This window comes from Sinocyclocheilus anshuiensis, unplaced genomic scaffold (genome assembly GCF_001515605.1).
Source record: "Sinocyclocheilus anshuiensis isolate Anshui unplaced genomic scaffold, SAMN03320099.WGS_v1.1 scaffold226, whole genome shotgun sequence".
NCBI lineage: Eukaryota > Metazoa > Chordata > Actinopteri > Cypriniformes > Cyprinidae > Sinocyclocheilus > Sinocyclocheilus anshuiensis.
The window spans coordinates 110703-128195 of NW_015544137.1; the positions used below are offsets into that span (position 1 = coordinate 110703).

The 17493-nt window shown below is 37.3% G+C and overlaps 1 protein-coding gene across 1 annotated transcript in view; it reads right to left on the bottom strand.

The window, feature by feature from the left end:
• Positions 1–17493, bottom strand: part of LOC107694978 (transmembrane anterior posterior transformation protein 1 homolog) — a 23264-nt gene that overhangs the window by 5622 nt on the left and 149 nt on the right. The window contains exons 1-9 of the mRNA XM_016494729.1: positions 17449–17493; positions 14361–14509; positions 8036–8154; positions 5420–5452; positions 1943–2105; positions 1583–1718; positions 1279–1376; positions 1063–1132; positions 217–297 (exon numbers count right to left, since the gene is read on the bottom strand). The exon at positions 17449–17493 is cut by the window's right edge and continues 149 nt beyond it. Of these exons, the coding sequence (XP_016350215.1) occupies positions 217–297; positions 1063–1132; positions 1279–1376; positions 1583–1718; positions 1943–2105; positions 5420–5452; positions 8036–8154; positions 14361–14509; positions 17449–17493 (894 nt within the window). The remainder of the gene's footprint in view (positions 1–216; positions 298–1062; positions 1133–1278; positions 1377–1582; positions 1719–1942; positions 2106–5419; positions 5453–8035; positions 8155–14360; positions 14510–17448) is intronic.

Below are 17493 nucleotides of genomic sequence, written 5' to 3' on the forward strand. Positions count from 1 at the left end.
TTTCGCCCCTTTTTTTTTTTTTTTTTTTTGGGTGAACTATTTCTTCAGGTAAGTACCACGGTCATTATGAATCTGATTGGATCTGCCTCATAAAAATGCTAGATTGTCAGATTTTGGCGCTACAATAAACCAACTACAGAGGAACTAGATTTCACTTGAAAAATGCCTGTATTTTCAATTAAGAGTTTTAATCTGATTCTGAGTCTTAATCCAGACCTGAGTTCCAGGAAAACTGCTCCATGTTCCTCAGGCACACGATGAGGAGCAATACAGAATTGGTGAACCGCTCCTTGATATCTGTATGAAAGAAATATAAACCCAACACATGAGCAACACAAAGTCTGCACATCTTATATTCACAAAGCCCCTCTCTCTCCAATCCCTGCAAAACGTGAGGGGAAACGACGGTCAGCAAATAAAGCTCTCAGATTAAAAGACTTCAAAGGATGGTAATCTGTACGATGCACGCACTGTTTCCAGCAGGTTGTGTATGAATAGTAACTTAAGGAATTATTTCCTCACAAAGGCTTGAATGGATGATCACAAGACTTAATGGCCATTTGAAAGTGGGGAGAGAGTAAACAGCAGAAGGGAGAATAGGTGCTGATTACAGTATATCAGCGTGTCTTTCATAAAGAGGATGGGCGCTGTAGGAAACAGGCACTCAAACGGCACCACAGTCTGTCAGTTTGTTTCTCACAGAGCGTTATCAGAAAGCTCTTGAGAGCATTGATTAGCATTTCAAAAAGATGCTATAATGTTTCTGAGTCAGCACACACACAACGTTCAAGACTGCAACTTCACCTGCCTTGCAATCAAAGAGTCTCAAAGTGATTAAGATGACGTACACCCTACTAGTTACTTTGAATAACCAGAAGTGAGGTAGAACAGTGTTTAATCCACATTTAAAGCATGTCGTACTAAAAAAAAGGAAATTAACCACCATTATTTTGGAGGGATTTTGCTTGGTTAGTAATATATTATACTTTGCAGCACCTTAAATAACATATCACATATACCATGACATACACTACCATTCAACAGTTTTGGACTTTGACTCACCACTGTTGGACATCTGAAAGAGGTTGTTCTTCTCAAACTTCTTGAACACACTTCCCTTGATTTCCACAAACTGAAACGTGAACACACACATGCCTATAAAAACCCTCTTTACACAATTTTAAATATAGTAAAACAATAGTTGCTGAACTGGATGATTCTGATTTTGGCAATTCTGTTGTTTGCACATAAAATGTTTGTGTATGTGAAAATACTCACATTGTTCGACATCATAATGGTGAGCAGAGATTTGTTATGCGAGTTGAAGGCCACATTTAGTGTAGAGGCCTGGACCATGATGAGGATGGCATGCAGAACTGTGACAAATATACACTGAGGAAAACAATTATATTGAACTATTTTATCATTGATGTATTATTGTATTGTGTGTACACAATAAAATGAACTACTACACCACACCTCCAACATCAATATGGAAATAAAGAGTAATGATAACAACACTAAATTATGACACATCATATATTCTGAGCACTGCAGACTTCTTGTATAATAACAAGGATACAGACATAGAAGACGGCCATGAAGAAATGGGGAATGACTCCAATATGGGCTCTTTTCCGTGACTTTGGCTCAGTGGCCGTCCAGTAGAGAGCGTCTAGAATGTCTTGTCCAAATGATGAAAAGAGACGGTCTGCCACCTGAGTGATGAAATGACACAGATATTTAGTTCACCCAAAAATTAAAATCTCAATGTCGTTCTAAGCCTGTATGCTGCTTTATGCTATATGGAAACACTGCATGAACATTCTTCTACAGATTTGAAACAAACCAAGAGTGGGCAAAAAAAAATAAAAAATTTCATTTTCATTTTTAGGTGAATTCCTTTATCAGAACTGAAATGGGTTTGAGGTCTGTTCAATACCTCCAGCATGTTGTAGATGATGTAGAGTTTGATGACAGACTGGCCACGGATCAGGTGGTACATCATGGCGTAGTCGACATAGTGCATCATGGAGTAACAGAGTACCATTATTAAACCTTTCAGCAGGTCACACACCTGAGCCGGCTGCAGGAACCGAGAGCCACTGATAAACACAAACATACAGCAGAAGTGTGTTAAACAAGCCAGGAGAGTCAGAATAAGTTGCATAAAAAGCTTAATGAGCACATTAATTATAGATAGCACTTATGAATTTACAAAATGAGGCCAAATGCAATGATTAAACACATCAGCTTCAAAACACCATCGCACTGATGAAAAGCTCTGGCTTTCTTTCAAACCACAGAAACTCACAGATGGGCATATCTTCAACTACAGCCGAGGGACTAACTAACAGACTTTGCATTCTCTTTTTGTACGAATGTCAAAATGAAAATGGTCTTATCATTATTTGCTACTTTTCACATTTTTGTATAGATTTGTATTATATTTTCTTTGCCCAACACCCAGATTTTAAAATAATAAAATATAAAAAAAAAATCCATTATTACAATTTTTGTAATTTTTTTTTTTTAAATATGATGACCCAAACATAGAATGAAATAGTCAATGTTTAGTGTGCTATTATATATATATATATATATATAAAATTTTAACTGTGGTTGGAAAAACACCCAGAGAAAACACCAAGGAACAACTCAAAACCCATGCAGATGTTTGATGTATGGTCTTCATGTATAGACAACGAGGAAAACAAATAATACAAGTTCAGCATTGACGTCTATCACACCCTGCCTAATTCACAGTTAGGACACTTTCAGCAGAAAACTAATGAACGGAAGGTATCAGATTTATTTGAGGAGTTGAGCTGCGATTCAGAGGTGTGCACTGATCCTGCGTCTTGGGTGTGGGTGGGAGAATAAAATAGGCGGATGTTTCATTTTAACTTAAGGCATCACACTCCCACTCACGAGGAGGAATCTACACAAACATCCTCAGGAAACAGCAGGACTGAGAACTGGCAACAAATTGCTGAAAGAAGCTGAGCTTTTTTGTCATAGAAAGATTATGATTGTAAGACTCCCCCATACACAAAAAAGCACTGTGGAGATATCATGGTACAAAAATAAATGAATAGTAAATGTAATTTTGGCAAGGTAATGCCAAAAAAAAAAACCATATACACTACTGTGCAAAAGTCTGGGGGATTTTGTTTAAATCTTAAAGTATCTTATGCTCACCAAGGCTGCATTTATTTAAAGGTGGGGTAAGCGATTTTTCAAAAACGCTTCAGAAAACTGATTCGGGACGAATAGAGATGGTGGATAAAAAACAAAAGAGGAAAACATCTGCGGAACAAAAAAAGGCTTAAGGCAATAAGGCAAGGAGTAGGACCCGTGTAAATATCGGATCAGCTTTCCAGCACTGGAGAGAACTCAAGGAGCGGAACGCCTGCGATTGGACGCCGATGTTGCTTTGTTTCTTCTCGATAGGAGAGTAACACAGTGTCTGTGAAGCGATTTCTGGTAGCCAATGTTGACATTTGAAATCACCAAAACAAACACACCCCTACCCCAAAAGGGTCTCGCCCCTATTTTGATAGCTCAGCCCCACACATACGTACGCAACCCAGGCAACGATTAATTCTGTGAAACAAAGCAAAACCAATGTTGCACTGTGTCTACACCGGACGCGAGTGGCTCGGCGCGACAAAATACTATAGAACTCATAATCAGTTATGCGGTCTACACCATAGATATATACATATCTATGGTCTACACTGGATGCGGCGCGGCACGACACAACAAATCCCTGACAGAAAACTGCTACTGCGTTCTATTCATGACGCATTGACACAAATTTCAAATGATTTTCAACGGTCGCTTTGTCGCGTCCAGTGTACTAGACAGACTTTAGCTGTTGCGGCGCAGACACAGTGTTTTACTCAACTATCAAGAAGAAACAAAGCAACCTCGGTGGCCGATCGCAGGCCTTCCGCTCCTTGAGTTCTCTCCAGCGCTGGAAAGCTGATCTGATATTTACACGGGTCCTACTTCTTGCCTTAAGCCTTCTTTTGTTCCGCAGACGTTTTCCTCTTTTGTTTTTTATCCGCCATCTCTATCTTTCTGTCGCTCGGCTCGCTAATGTCCGTCCTGTGCACTGAATGCTCTCTCCTCCACATCATGAGTAGACACGCCCCTAACTGCTGATTGGCTACAAGTTTGTTTTGCTAGTTGGCCCGAATTAGTTTTCTAAAGCGTTTTTGAAAAATCGCTTACCCCACCTTTAATAACTACACAAGTTCAAAACAAAATAAATGTACAAAATGTACAAAAATTTACATTTTTAAATATTTACATTACAAATATGAAATTCATATAAAGTGGTCCATACTCAAAGTTGACAGCTGGGATATGAAACCTGTCTCTCTGTAAGCAAACATTGAACACATACTGATATTTGCCTTTCATCTGCGACAGCTTGCTTGTGCTAAAGTGCCAGGCTTATGTGTAAGAAAGCTTTTGTCCTTTATATCCTTGACTCATGTTGAAGGAATGGGATGCAGAATTTTAATGCTGAATGGTTTTAATTCTGCAGACAAACGGTCCTGAAATGCTACTGTGATGTTACTTGAAAGGTCTCATTCATTGTGAGGGGTCCTAAAGGTAACAGTAAATTTGATCAAGATTTTACCAAAACATGAGTGTAACTTTTAAGTCACTTACAAGTAATTACATTTAGGAATATTTTTGAACAATCTCCCGAAGCTGGAAATGTGACCATGAGGTATTAATAAAATCTTTAAGTGTAACTATGGATCTGAGGATTCAGTTAAACCTCTTTGCAGTTTGATTAAAGCGAAGGGAAAAGCCGCAACGAGTTAGGAGATCCTCTCCAAATGCACCAGAGTAGAGCAAAAAACAAAATTTAACTGCTTTCCTGTAGGGAAAAACAGTATAAACAGCCTATAGTGGTTTGCTGGTCACCAAGCTAGTCTAGTTTGAATTGTTTCGGCAGCTGGTTAGGCTGGCAAGGCAGCTGGCCAACAAACTAAATCAGCTTAAACTAACTAACTAAACTCTGCATCTTAGGCTGGTTTAAACTGTTTTTTTTTTTTCTCCAGCAGGATGGCGTGTAATGTAGCACTTCAATGTCATATTGGTGCCAGACATACACTCAAGCCAGATTCTACAGTCATGAAACACAACCACTGCCAGACTTGACACTTAACAGTTCAAAATGCAACCTCTTCACTTGCCAGCAGCTGAGAGTTCAAATTAAAATTACTGCACCGTCATATCGTAAGCTAAACCACTGAATAAAGAGTTATCACTGGTAGTGACATACACACTCCACCAGGTTGGCAAATGCTTCAGTCACATGCTCGTTATATAAAACGTATGGATCAAACAGAATGAAGGATGGGATTGTTTGAAACACTGAAGGCAGGCATCCTACCTGCTCCGTCTGCAATAAGGGCAAACATTAGCGCTGATGGGAGGAGGGAGAAGCACAAATTAGGCATTATACTACTATGATATGAGGAAAAGTAAATAATAATACACACTTGTTCATTATGAACCTGGCAGAATTAAAGCACAATGAGAAAATTTGGTTTCTAAAACCAAGTCTTAAGCCATGATTTATTTGACTGGTCACAATCTGATTCTGGATCATTGCCAAATACAGTATACTCCACTCCTTTTTTGTGGTTTGAAGACGCTTTGCTGCTACAGCCAAGTGTATACTGCACTCTTTTACACTCTGTCCTGTACGATTGTTGTTTGTCAGACTGCATGGCAGGTGAGATCTTGGGTAAGAACCAAGACAGACTGAATGACAAACTATCTTTCATGTTTGTAAAGTACATGTTGGTAAAGACTGAATGGCCATTTTAGTTAAACGTGTTATGACATCTTAATTTACACGTGAAATTGAGATTATATTGCACAAACCCAGTAACATTGGCAATGTTGTTCGTGAAAGAAGAAAAAAGCACGGCAAGAGTCAGAGTGTCAGGAGTCAGTCGTGAATGGGCAACCTGACAACCTGGGTCACTGATTTCAATGCAAGCTAAAGGTCATTTTGATGGTATGATCATAATGTGAAGGGAACACTGTGTTGTGTATCATGTAGTATCAACATTTTTAACTAAATTTCTCTCTCTCTCTCTCTCCTTTGTAATAATAAAAAAAAAAAAAAACAATCCCCAAAATTAGGGTGCATTCACACTTGTAGTTCGGTTCTCTTTGTTAGTTTGGTCCGGACCAAAAAAGAAAACAATGCATTTGGTCCTGGACCACTTAGCGTTCACTGGCATTTTTGACAGCGAACCTAAAGGCATAGTGAAATGTTCACAACCTGATTGGTCGGGTTGAATGTCATATATTTCGTGATGGAACTCACCAAACACCCCAAACAAAAGGTGTGTTCGACTTAAAGCAGTGCTGCGCAGACCGACCAGTGTATGACAACAAAGCACACATTCACCAATCTGTCTGCTCAGCACTGCTTTAAGTCGAACACACCTAATGCCGTCTGCTGGACTAAGTGCGCTCATTGTTGCGTGTATTAAAAGGGTCCTATTATGCTTTTTCACTTATTCAACTTTAGTTAATCTGTAATGTTGCTGTTTGAGTTGTTGATATCACAAATATCGACGAATGGGACGAGACCTGGTTGAGCTGCACTAGAGAAGGCAACGAGTGTTATCACTATGTCAGAGACACGCTAGCTTTCCCAAGGCAGACGAACTTAGAGTGGTTACAATCATCCGGGTTTAAATCGCGCTCAAATTGATTTGATTTTGATGCAATATTTACACTGAAACTCGCAGGCGGCACACACTGGCCCAGCTAACCAATCACAGCACATTTCGTATTTCAGAAGGCGTGCCTTCATTTGATACAGGTTTCACCACCTGCAAACTCACGAAGAGCTCATAAAAGGCACTTTACATCCTCGTTGCTCCATGTTTGCCCTGTGCTCATTTTGTTTGGGATACAAAGCTCATTCCACGTCATCAAATCATGGCGCATAGCGTCTCTTCTTGTCATTACTTCCTGTTTTTGGTTAGTTTAGAAGTATTTGGTCCGTGTTGCGTTCATATATAATTCGAACCACACCAGAGTTCATTTGGAAGCAGACCGAGACCCATCTTTTTAGAGGTCTCGGTCCGCTTGTTTGGAGCGCACCAGGGTTCGGATGGCCCCCAAAGATCATGCATGATTCTACGCAGACGCTACAGCACTAACAGAGCAATCGCATCAGAGTTTGTTTTTTTAATCGAACCAAACATGACAAGTGTGAATACACCCTTAGTCTCAGGCAGCAAAAAAAAAAAAAAAAACCTGAAAAAAAATTTGTTGCAGAAATTGCACAGTGTGCACCTGGCTTTATTTGAATCGAATCTTCAGCTGTACGAAGATTGGTAGCAAAACATTCTCAAACAATAATAATTTAATTCAGCTGAAAATACACTACTGCTCAAACGTTTGGGGTCAGTAAGATTTTCTTTTCTGAAAGAAATTTTATAACATGTTTTTAATCAACAAGCATGGATTAAATTGATCAAAAGTGACAGTAAACACAACAAAAAATTTCTATTTCAAATGTTTAAAAAAAAAAAAGTTCTATTCATCAAATAATCCTGAGACAAACATATCAAATATTGATCAGCACAACTGTTTTCAACATTTATAATTATAAGAAATGTTTTAGAACACAAAGCAGCATATTAGAATGATTTCTAAAGAATCATGTGACACTGAAGACCGGAGTAATGGCTGCTGAAAATTCAGCTTTCCATCACAGGAATAAATTACATTTGAAAATATATTAAAATAGAAAACAGCTATTTTATATTGTAATAATATTTCACAATATTACTGTTTTTACTGTACTTTTTGATGGACAAAAAGCAACCTTTGTGAGCATAAAAGTCAAAATAAAAAAAAGTAAAATAAAAAAAATTACAAAACCTTTAAACAGCAGTGTATTTTTTTGAAAAAATACTTTCATTATTATAATTTTTTGATATTATTATTATTAAAAATGTAATATTATGTGTGTTACCCAAGGCCACAGCAGGGTATCGTCAACAACCTCAGAAAGGCCAGTAAAGTTCTCAGGGGCAGCAGGGTGAACACGTACAGAAAGGCATCCAGACACAGGAAGAACCCGAAGATCATCAACTGTAGAAAGACACAAACAGCGAAATTAGCACCTGCACACAGATATGCAATATGCAAAGCAGAAATTAATTTGTTTTGTTCGTGTTCAGTCATGTTATACAGAAATAGCAGTGACATCATGTTAACCCTCTAAGCGCCAAAGTTGCAAAATTGCGACAAGACGTCATACTTAATAAAATAGGCTGTAGATCCTAATATGGTGTTATCTCATTTGCATTCCCTACCACTATATGGCAGACGATTCTAGACCAAAATGACATCATGTTCCTATTCAAAGTGTTCGAGCAAATAGCAGAGCAAGTGAGCTATCGTGTCATTGATGCGGAAGCAGTTCAGTTCACAGCGTGCGAGTAAATTGTGAGATTTGTGAGAGAAAATCGCCAAATGGCTAATAAAAAGTTGTACCGTGAGGATGTGTTGCAAATGTTATTCGCCGATTCTGACTCTGAAGGGGAATATTTGCCTTTTGGAAATGACGATCGGTCGGCTAATAATCGCGCTTCTCCCGGTACATCTTTGCAGCACAATGGTGCCGCCGTGCAAGGCGAGAGTGTTCACGAAGCACAAACAAGTGATCATTTCGACCCTTTCAGGGCTGGAAATAGCGATGACAATGTTTTTTTTTTAAATTTATTATTATGAGCCTGTTGGTTATAGGAGAGAAAGATTTGACCAGTGCTGCACCCTTACAAAGTACAGGTGCAGTCAGTGTGGGGTAGGTCTGTGCGCTGTGCCATGCAATGAGAGGTACCATACTCTGAAACCATTGTTTAGTTGCAGCAGATGCCAATCAAACAAAGAGCCAGACACGAGGGCATTGCAGTACGTTTGTCTTTTACTCTTCCCCTTCTACTCCAGTCTCTCACATTTACATACATTCGCATACCACCACCTAGTGGCTATACATATTCAATTCCTATCACAACATCCCCCTCTTTTTCTTGTAAACAATTTCTCTACCACTATTCATAAAGCATCAAACCATCAAACATACATATGATACAAATCTCTTTCTTTTTCACATTTTCTTAAAAAGACAAAAAAAAAAACATGCAAATAAGTTCAAACATCAATTCAATATCTACTATTTCCTGAACATTATAATATTAAAGATGGCCGCCCCTGATGACGTCATAATATGCAAATTAGATGAGTATATTTACACCCCACATAAACTTTCGGTCATGCCCAACATTTTTCTAATTTACAGTAGATCTCTATCTTTAAGCCCTTTCAAGCCACAAGCTTTTGAAATCTTGATGTCAAAATCCAGCATTTTTCCCAAAAAACCCTGGCGCCTAAAGGGTTAAGAAAGCCATCTGGCCCTGAATCCTGATGCTTCACATGCTTGAGCACACAGAGGCGTGTAATGTGTTGAAGGAGGCTTTGAATATGTCTGCCAGCAGTCAGGAACCTTCAAATATTTTTTATCTTTAGGAGGCACTCCTATTTCAGAGAAAGACTGTTAAGGACAAATTAAAACATTAACATGCTCCGCAAGCAACTGGCTCTTTAAAGACGAGTGTGAATCCTGGTGGACAATTTTTACCAGCAGCTATAAAACAAAGAGAGCTTGTTAGGAGACGAACACAGACCACTAGAACCCTCTCAACAAAGGACAAAGAAAATAAAAGGCAGTGGAATATAAATCAAGACAGGGCTTAATAATAAGGAGCTTTTCTGTAGGCCTGTAGTTCAGATAAGAACTTGCAAAGACACGGACATAAACCTTTCAATAAAAATGTATTTTACATATTTGTATATGTAATTTTTTCCCATTAAATTCATGGTGTATTCATTCTGTACAAAAAAACCCTAAAATAAATAAACAAAATATTTATATATATTCTTTACAATAATAGCAGGAACTAAACAGCTATGTAACGCTGTGATCACTAAAAATTTATAAACATACTTTTATATTGGTTAGTATATTTTACTTTTTTTTTTTTTTTTACATCTTTCCATTTAAGCTTTCTACAAATAAATAAAATGAATTCCCTATCCATTATTTGAAAAAATGCATTCAGTTTATCAAAAGTGACAGTTGAGACATTAATAAAAATACAAAGTATTTATTACAAATTAATGCTGTTCTTTTTTAACTTTATTTATCCTGAAAAGCAAATGCATCTCATTTTCCACAAAAATATTAAGCAGCACCACCGTTTTCAACATTCATAATAAGAAATGTTTCTTGAGCAGCAAATCAGCAGATTAGAATGATTTCTGAAGGATCATGTGACACTGAAGACTAGAATAATGATGCTGAAATTCAGCTTTGCCATCACAGGAATAAATTACATTTTAAAATATCTTCAAATAGAAATAGTTATTTTAAATTAGTTATTTTTCCTGTATTTTTGATCAAATAAAATTGAGCATGAGATTTCTTTCAAAAACATTTTTAAAAATGATTATCGAGCTTAAACTTTTGAACAGTAGTGTAAATATATATGTTTTTGACAAAACCTCAGCTGTTTAAGTTTGCAAAGCATAAAAATGTGCACATGATGAACAAGTGTAAAATATAGCGGAAACCAAGTACTGGTTGATAGATCACAGTTTCATCAGCTGGACCCATCAGCCATTCTTATTGTTGAGCTCTGCAAGATAATGAAAACATGCTACCTGCTCAGAGCGAACACACTGGCTGTAAGTAATCATTCAGAATCAACGTGGAAATCTCTTAGGTATGCAGCTCAACTTTTTGACCGACTGGATGGTGCTTCCAGAAAAAGCATGCAAAAACATAGGAAAGGAAAACAGCAAAGCTGTTTCTGGCTTATATGGTCTTCAGTCTATCTGTACTGACCAGGAATCTGTAGTACTAGATCTAGCCTCTCACCTGTGCATTGCAAGCATAATGAACAAACTGTTTCCCGGTCAGCACAGAACTTGAAAAAGCTCTTTCTAGGATTTGAGGGGCAGAGCACCTTCAGGGTCACAGAGCTGTCTTTGTGTGCGCATACCTCAGCTATCAACATGCACGGCATATCACACAAACCTGAGAGTGATCCTGAGGTCTTGAGCTGAATCTAAAAATGCTATGTGAATATTTCAATTCAGACATACTGCCCATTATATGAACCATTACCATCTCTTGCTTAATATACTTAATAAAATAAAAAACTACATACTTTAAACAGTCTTAGTAGTTTTCAATAACTCAATATCGCCATCTAGTAGCATTCAACAATTCATTTCTGAGGAAGAATGAGGCACAGGACATTTTGCACATTCAGTCTCTTTAATCTAAAATACTCATTTGATAACATCTAAAAAGCATTGAAATTTAAATCTATAAATATATAATAAAATATATAATATTCTTATAATATTATATAAAATTAGATAAATAACATAATATAATATTAGATATATAGTAATACCTTGACTTGTAATGTAAAATGATGCAAATGATGTAGTCTTATGACTAGGCCTACACAAAATAACTTTGCATTAGGGCTGCACGATAAATCGCATGCGATATTTAATGCGCATCTGGTCAGTAAAGCTGGTTCTGTAATCAGCGGAAAATCTCCATCATATATGATCGTGGTTATGCGCAGCTTGTCAGTGAACAATGGCTCGGTGTAGGAAATGCTGCTTCATGTGAAAGCACGCACGTGATGGAGATTTACCGCTGATTACAGAACCAGCTTTACTGACAAGATGCGCATTAAATATCGCATGCGATTTATCATGCAGCTCTACTTTGCATTCACAGATTTCCACGAACTCCTGCATACTCATTTATTAAACGTTTGGATAATATAACTAAATTAAGAATAAGAGTCATGCATGTGATCAGCTAAAGACAAAAAAAAAAGAAAAAACAAATATTATTCAAAAGATATTTTATTATTAAATTATAAAATTAAATAAAACTACTACTATTGCAATATTACTATTGTAAATAAAGTATTTAATAATATTAATAATCATTTTATTTTACAAAACAACTAGGGATGAGCCGATCCGATACTCGGTATTGGTTTTGGCTCCGATACTGTAATTTTCTCCCGGATCGTGTATCGGTCAGACAAGACTGATCCAAATCCGATATTGTGCGCATACTATTCTGTGTTATTGTTAAGCCCCACGAAAGGCACAAAAACATTCTAAAGCACCATAAAGTTTTTGTGCACTTGATTCCAAGTCTTCTGAAGCCGTTCCATAGTTTAATGTGAGGTTCAGATGATATTTAAGTCATTAAATAAGTTGACACAAACTCTGCTCTCCACTGCAGCTGTCTGTCATTCAGCATATCGCATTCGGTTACGACAGTCAAGACGATGAAACTCTCATCAAGATGATTCAATGCTCCTATTATTAAACTTGATCTGTAGATAAAGATCAATGGTTTTGCATAAAATGACTATCTTGTTGGAGTTTAGTGCTGTTTCTAAACCATGTTACATTCCACCACTATGAATTGCTCTTCACACACACATAACTGAAATTTAAGACTGTTAAAAGAAAAAAAGAATATAATACACTACGCATCAATATCTCTTCCCTCTGTGCTTTGAACTTTTCTATGCACGCTGTGACTCCATGTTGCTTCAAACGCATTATTCTGCACACGGGATGCTCATAAGAGCTTTGTGCCGCACCGTATAGGAGTTTTTTATATTATAATACTTTTGCGCAATGAAAGACTATTAATAGCCTTTCTTGTTCTGTCCTATCTATCATATGTTGCTGCCTCATTAATGTGCTATACATTTAAAAGAAATGCCTTTAATTCTATAGTATATATATTTATATATAAATATATTTACTTGATATTCATGAATGTATTTTACAACAATACACAGAGCAATGTGTAACATTTGACCAGATTTAGTCCTACACTTTTATTTGTTCCCCACAAAATAATTTTTTTTTCACTAAATATTTAGATTTTATAAAACTATTGTGCACTCATGATTTTTCTAGAGTAACCTTTGCTGCTGAATTATCCACTAACCTAGTTTATAATAGTATTTTTGTCATAGATTGATGATGATATATTTTTTCATTTATTTTTCTTTATAATGAAGTTGTCTATATTTAGTAGATTGTGTTTAATCTACTAAATTATTGTATCTATTGTGTTTAATCTTTTAGGCCAGTCGTGGCCTAATGGTTTGAGAGTCGGACTTGTAACCAAAGGTCGTGGGTTCGAGTCTCAGGTCCGGCAGGGATTGTTGGTGGGGGGCGTGAATGTCCAGCACTCTCTTCCACCCTCAATACCACGACTGAGGTGAGACCATGGGCGTAGCTTGTGGGGAGTCCAGGGGGGCCTGGCTCCCCAATAGCGATTTAAGAATTTTACTAAATATTTATTTATAAAGTTTTTTCTATGAAGTAAAAATGCATATAATGCAGTTAATAATACATGTAAAAGTGAATACGTAAAAGTTAATACATTTTAAATTGTTATTGTAAGTAAATGAATAAGTTTGGCCCCCCCAAACTCAAACGTCAAGCTACGCCTATGGGTGAGACCCTTGAGCAAGTCACCGAAACCCCAAATGCTCCCCGGGCGCCGCCGCAAAAACAGCTGCCCACTGCTCCAGGTGTGTGTTCATGGTGTTTGTTCACTACTCTGTGTGTGCACTTGGATGGGTTAAATGCAGAGCACAAGTTCTGAGTATGGGACATCATACTTGGCCACACGTCACATCACATTTTTCACTTTAAAAGAGTGATGATCAGGTCAACACACAGAGGTATAGAAATTCTACATTGATTAAAAAAAAAAAGCTGCGCTGGTATCGGGTCGGTATCAGCCGATAATTTTTGGGATCGGATCAGGATCCCTAAAAACAAGAGTAAAATTACAACGCTAATATTTATGGCTGTCTTAATTTCCTTGCTTTTAAACATTACCCTAATAGCTTTTATTATGGCAGAAAAATAGCTGGGAGACCTTAAAGCTTCTCTTTTGTCAACAACATATTTATAAAGGTTCTCATTACAAATTTGGGAAGTATCCATGCATTAAATATGTGTATTTTAAATGCATTTGAAAACACAGCAATTTGTTTCCACAGTTTTACTTCCATTCACATGGGTCATACTTCTGGTTAGAAAATACGGAAATATCACATCTGTGATAAGTGTGAAATGTTTGACCATATTTGAAGGTGAAGTTTATCATTTCTGTGATTCTTTAGGTTACAGCCTAAAAGAAAAAAGAGCATTGTGGGCCTCACCCTCTCCAGCTCTCTGGGGATCCTCATGCAGGTGTACACCCTCTCCCTCCGCTCAGTGTACTTGGCCTCATTGTGCTCCAGGAAGTAGCCCCTGGTGAGCTCTGCACACATGAACCTCAGCAGAGATGGCCCGTCAGAGTCATCCGAGTCTGTGGGGTAAAGAACAAAAAACAAAAAAACAAGTGTTCAATGCTATTAAATTGAAGAGTCATCATTTATAGTGATCGACAAACTCATTTCAGCATTTCTGCAAGAATAGAACACATCACAATATATCCATAACAGAAAGAATACAATTATTCAAATAACTGACAAGTCGCAAGAAATCAAGCATGTGAGTGGCAAAAAGGTAATTGTGACAGTCAGGCTAACTATTTAGCCAACATCTCTTCATTTGTGACCATGTGACCAATTAACTGATTCATGCAAAGTATGGTGGCAGCCTTGTCACCTGACAATAGACATTTTCTGTGTTCAAATGACAAATTTTAGGGATTTTTTTTAGTAAACTTAAAATGTTTTGTAAGTCATTTTGTCAGAAAAACTATTTTAAAGGTTGATTGAACTATCAAATATAGAAAAAGTTGTCACTAGGCCATTTAGTAGAAGCAGTTTAAAATAATAAAGACCAAAAACGTACAATGTCAAGTTTGGTGGTGAAGGGCCAGCTAACAGGCTGCTGAGTGTGCTCAGTTTGATCACTTATCACGCACTTGAATAATTTGTGTTTTAGTCAAAGCATTAGAACTTATGACAACAAATATTAGTTATTCAGAATAAACATGTTTTAGATCTATGTAGTGTTTTTGGTTACATTTTCTTGTACAGATCTGTTATGTTTTAAGCCACCATTATAGTAATAAGTGTTCTCTTCAGCGAAGTTTCCTTCATTCAATATACAGAACTCATTTTGATCTATAAAAGTAACTCTAAATAACTTTTTCAACTTGCTACACAAGTTTGACAAATAATAAAGTTATACATCACTATTACATCAAATGCTTATCTTAACTTGAAGGGGTCATGAACTGCCTTCGTTTTTTATTTTGTACTGTTCTCTGAGGTCCACTTATAATGTTATCAAGATTTTTACATAAAAAAACATCATAATTTAGAAGTAATAGGCTATTTTCTGTCCTGTTTTGACCCCCCTCATCGGAACACTCTGTTTGAATAGGCGTGGCAGATTGTAGACTTGGAAGTAAACGCCCACTGCTATGATTGGCTAACAGTTGTGTATGTTTGATAGCCTACATCCTTCATAGATGAACGCTGTTGTGATTTAGGTAAAAACGCACCGTACATATCAAACGATCTGTAATAACAGACAAAGCAATAATGACCACGCAATAAAAATAAAGTTCACTTCATTAAAAATAAAGTTAATCCACTCTTTCCTAGTGTTGGTATCAGAAGGAAGACAGCGATGTAGAAGCAGGCGTTGATCATCTTCTGTGGAGGCGGTGTTTAGCCACACTATTACATCATAAAGTGGCACATTCCACAACCTGTCGTTTTGGCAGACTGGTTTCAATATAAGCTGTTTTTAGACTAACGAGAAAGTTTTATGTTCTCGAACTTACAGGATGTTTCTATAGTACAATGCCCTCTCATATGTCATGAGATCAAGGGAATTTTGATTTCTCAGTTCATGACCCCTTTAAAATGCAAGCTTCCTGAACTTATCCTGAACCTTGATTAGTTTTGACTGTGCAAAGTTCTGTATTGTGTTCTACAATATGTACTTCACACAAGACTTTCTCTAGTTCTGTCTGTTAAAGTGCGTCAGGTAAGGCAAGCGCATTATTGTTGTTAATTTTTTTACTGTCGGATTATTGTACAGTATGTAACAAAGAATGACACAGTTTTGGCTGTCATGGTGCGTGCATGAACGAGTGTGAAATACATGCTAATTACGTTGCTTTTTCTGATCACTTATATTGGGCACGTTTTGCATTTAAATTGGCTTATTCTGACTGTTGACATTGAAAATGATGCATATGTTTTTTCAGTTAATTTCTTGGTTACTGTTTTGACAGTGTCTGCCTGCATATTTTAGTCATATTTGGTAATTCTCTTTAAGGTACTTGCCCTGATTTGATTCGTTTTCCTGGGAATTTTTTTTATTTTTTTTTATTATTTTGTCATCATTATTTTGTTTTAAGGAGTTAAAATGGTCCTTATCAACTTTGATTGACATGTCAATAACATTCTATCACATTATTTTGACAGTTAAAGTTTTGGGAGCGGTTTTTTGTTGGAGTGGCAGGTTTTGTTGAGCTTTTTGGCTGGAAATTGGCTGGAAATGAGCAACACTGTTGAGAGATATAAGCAACAATGTTGTGCAAGCTATTTTTTTCTTCACTGCAGTACGTTCTTTAAAACATATCCACATGTCTAGATTGGGCCACAGCAAGAGGTTTGAATGGATGAATGGGTTTCTAACACCATGTTTGGACCAGAACCAGACATCTGATGACCCACTCTGGCTTCCAATGAGCACTTTAGAGTAGACCTAGAGACTAGGAGTGTTGATTTCTGATGCATATGTTTAAAATGAATACAACAACATATGCGCCCTGTAAACGGCTACTCAACAATTGAACACAACTTAATTGTTGTGGGGCAGTCGTGGCCTAATGGATAGTGAGTCGGACTTGTAACCCGTAGGTCGCGGGTATGAGTCTCAGGTCCAGCAGGAATTGTCGGTGGGGGGAGTGAATGTACAGCGCTCTCTTCCACCCTCAATACCCTTGAGCAAGGCGACGAACCACCCAACTGCTCCCCTGCCGCCGCAGCATTGGCTGCCCACTGCTCCGGGTTGGGTTAAATGCACAAATTCCGAGTATGGGACACCATACTTGGCCACACGCCACTTCACTTCACTTCACTTCACTTAAAATTAAAGCTCGTTTCAAAGACTGCTTAGCAAAAACGCTATTAAAATATTAGCCAAACAACATTTGAAACTTAGATGTGGCCACATTAAAGAAGAGACTGGCACGTGCATTCGTAAAATCAGGTAAGTTAAACTTGAAGCCACGTTGGAAGCAAAGACAAAGGTCAGTTGTCAGATGCTCGAGCTCACCTGAATGCTCGTGCTGCTCGTCTTTAACGGCGGGTTTCTCATAAA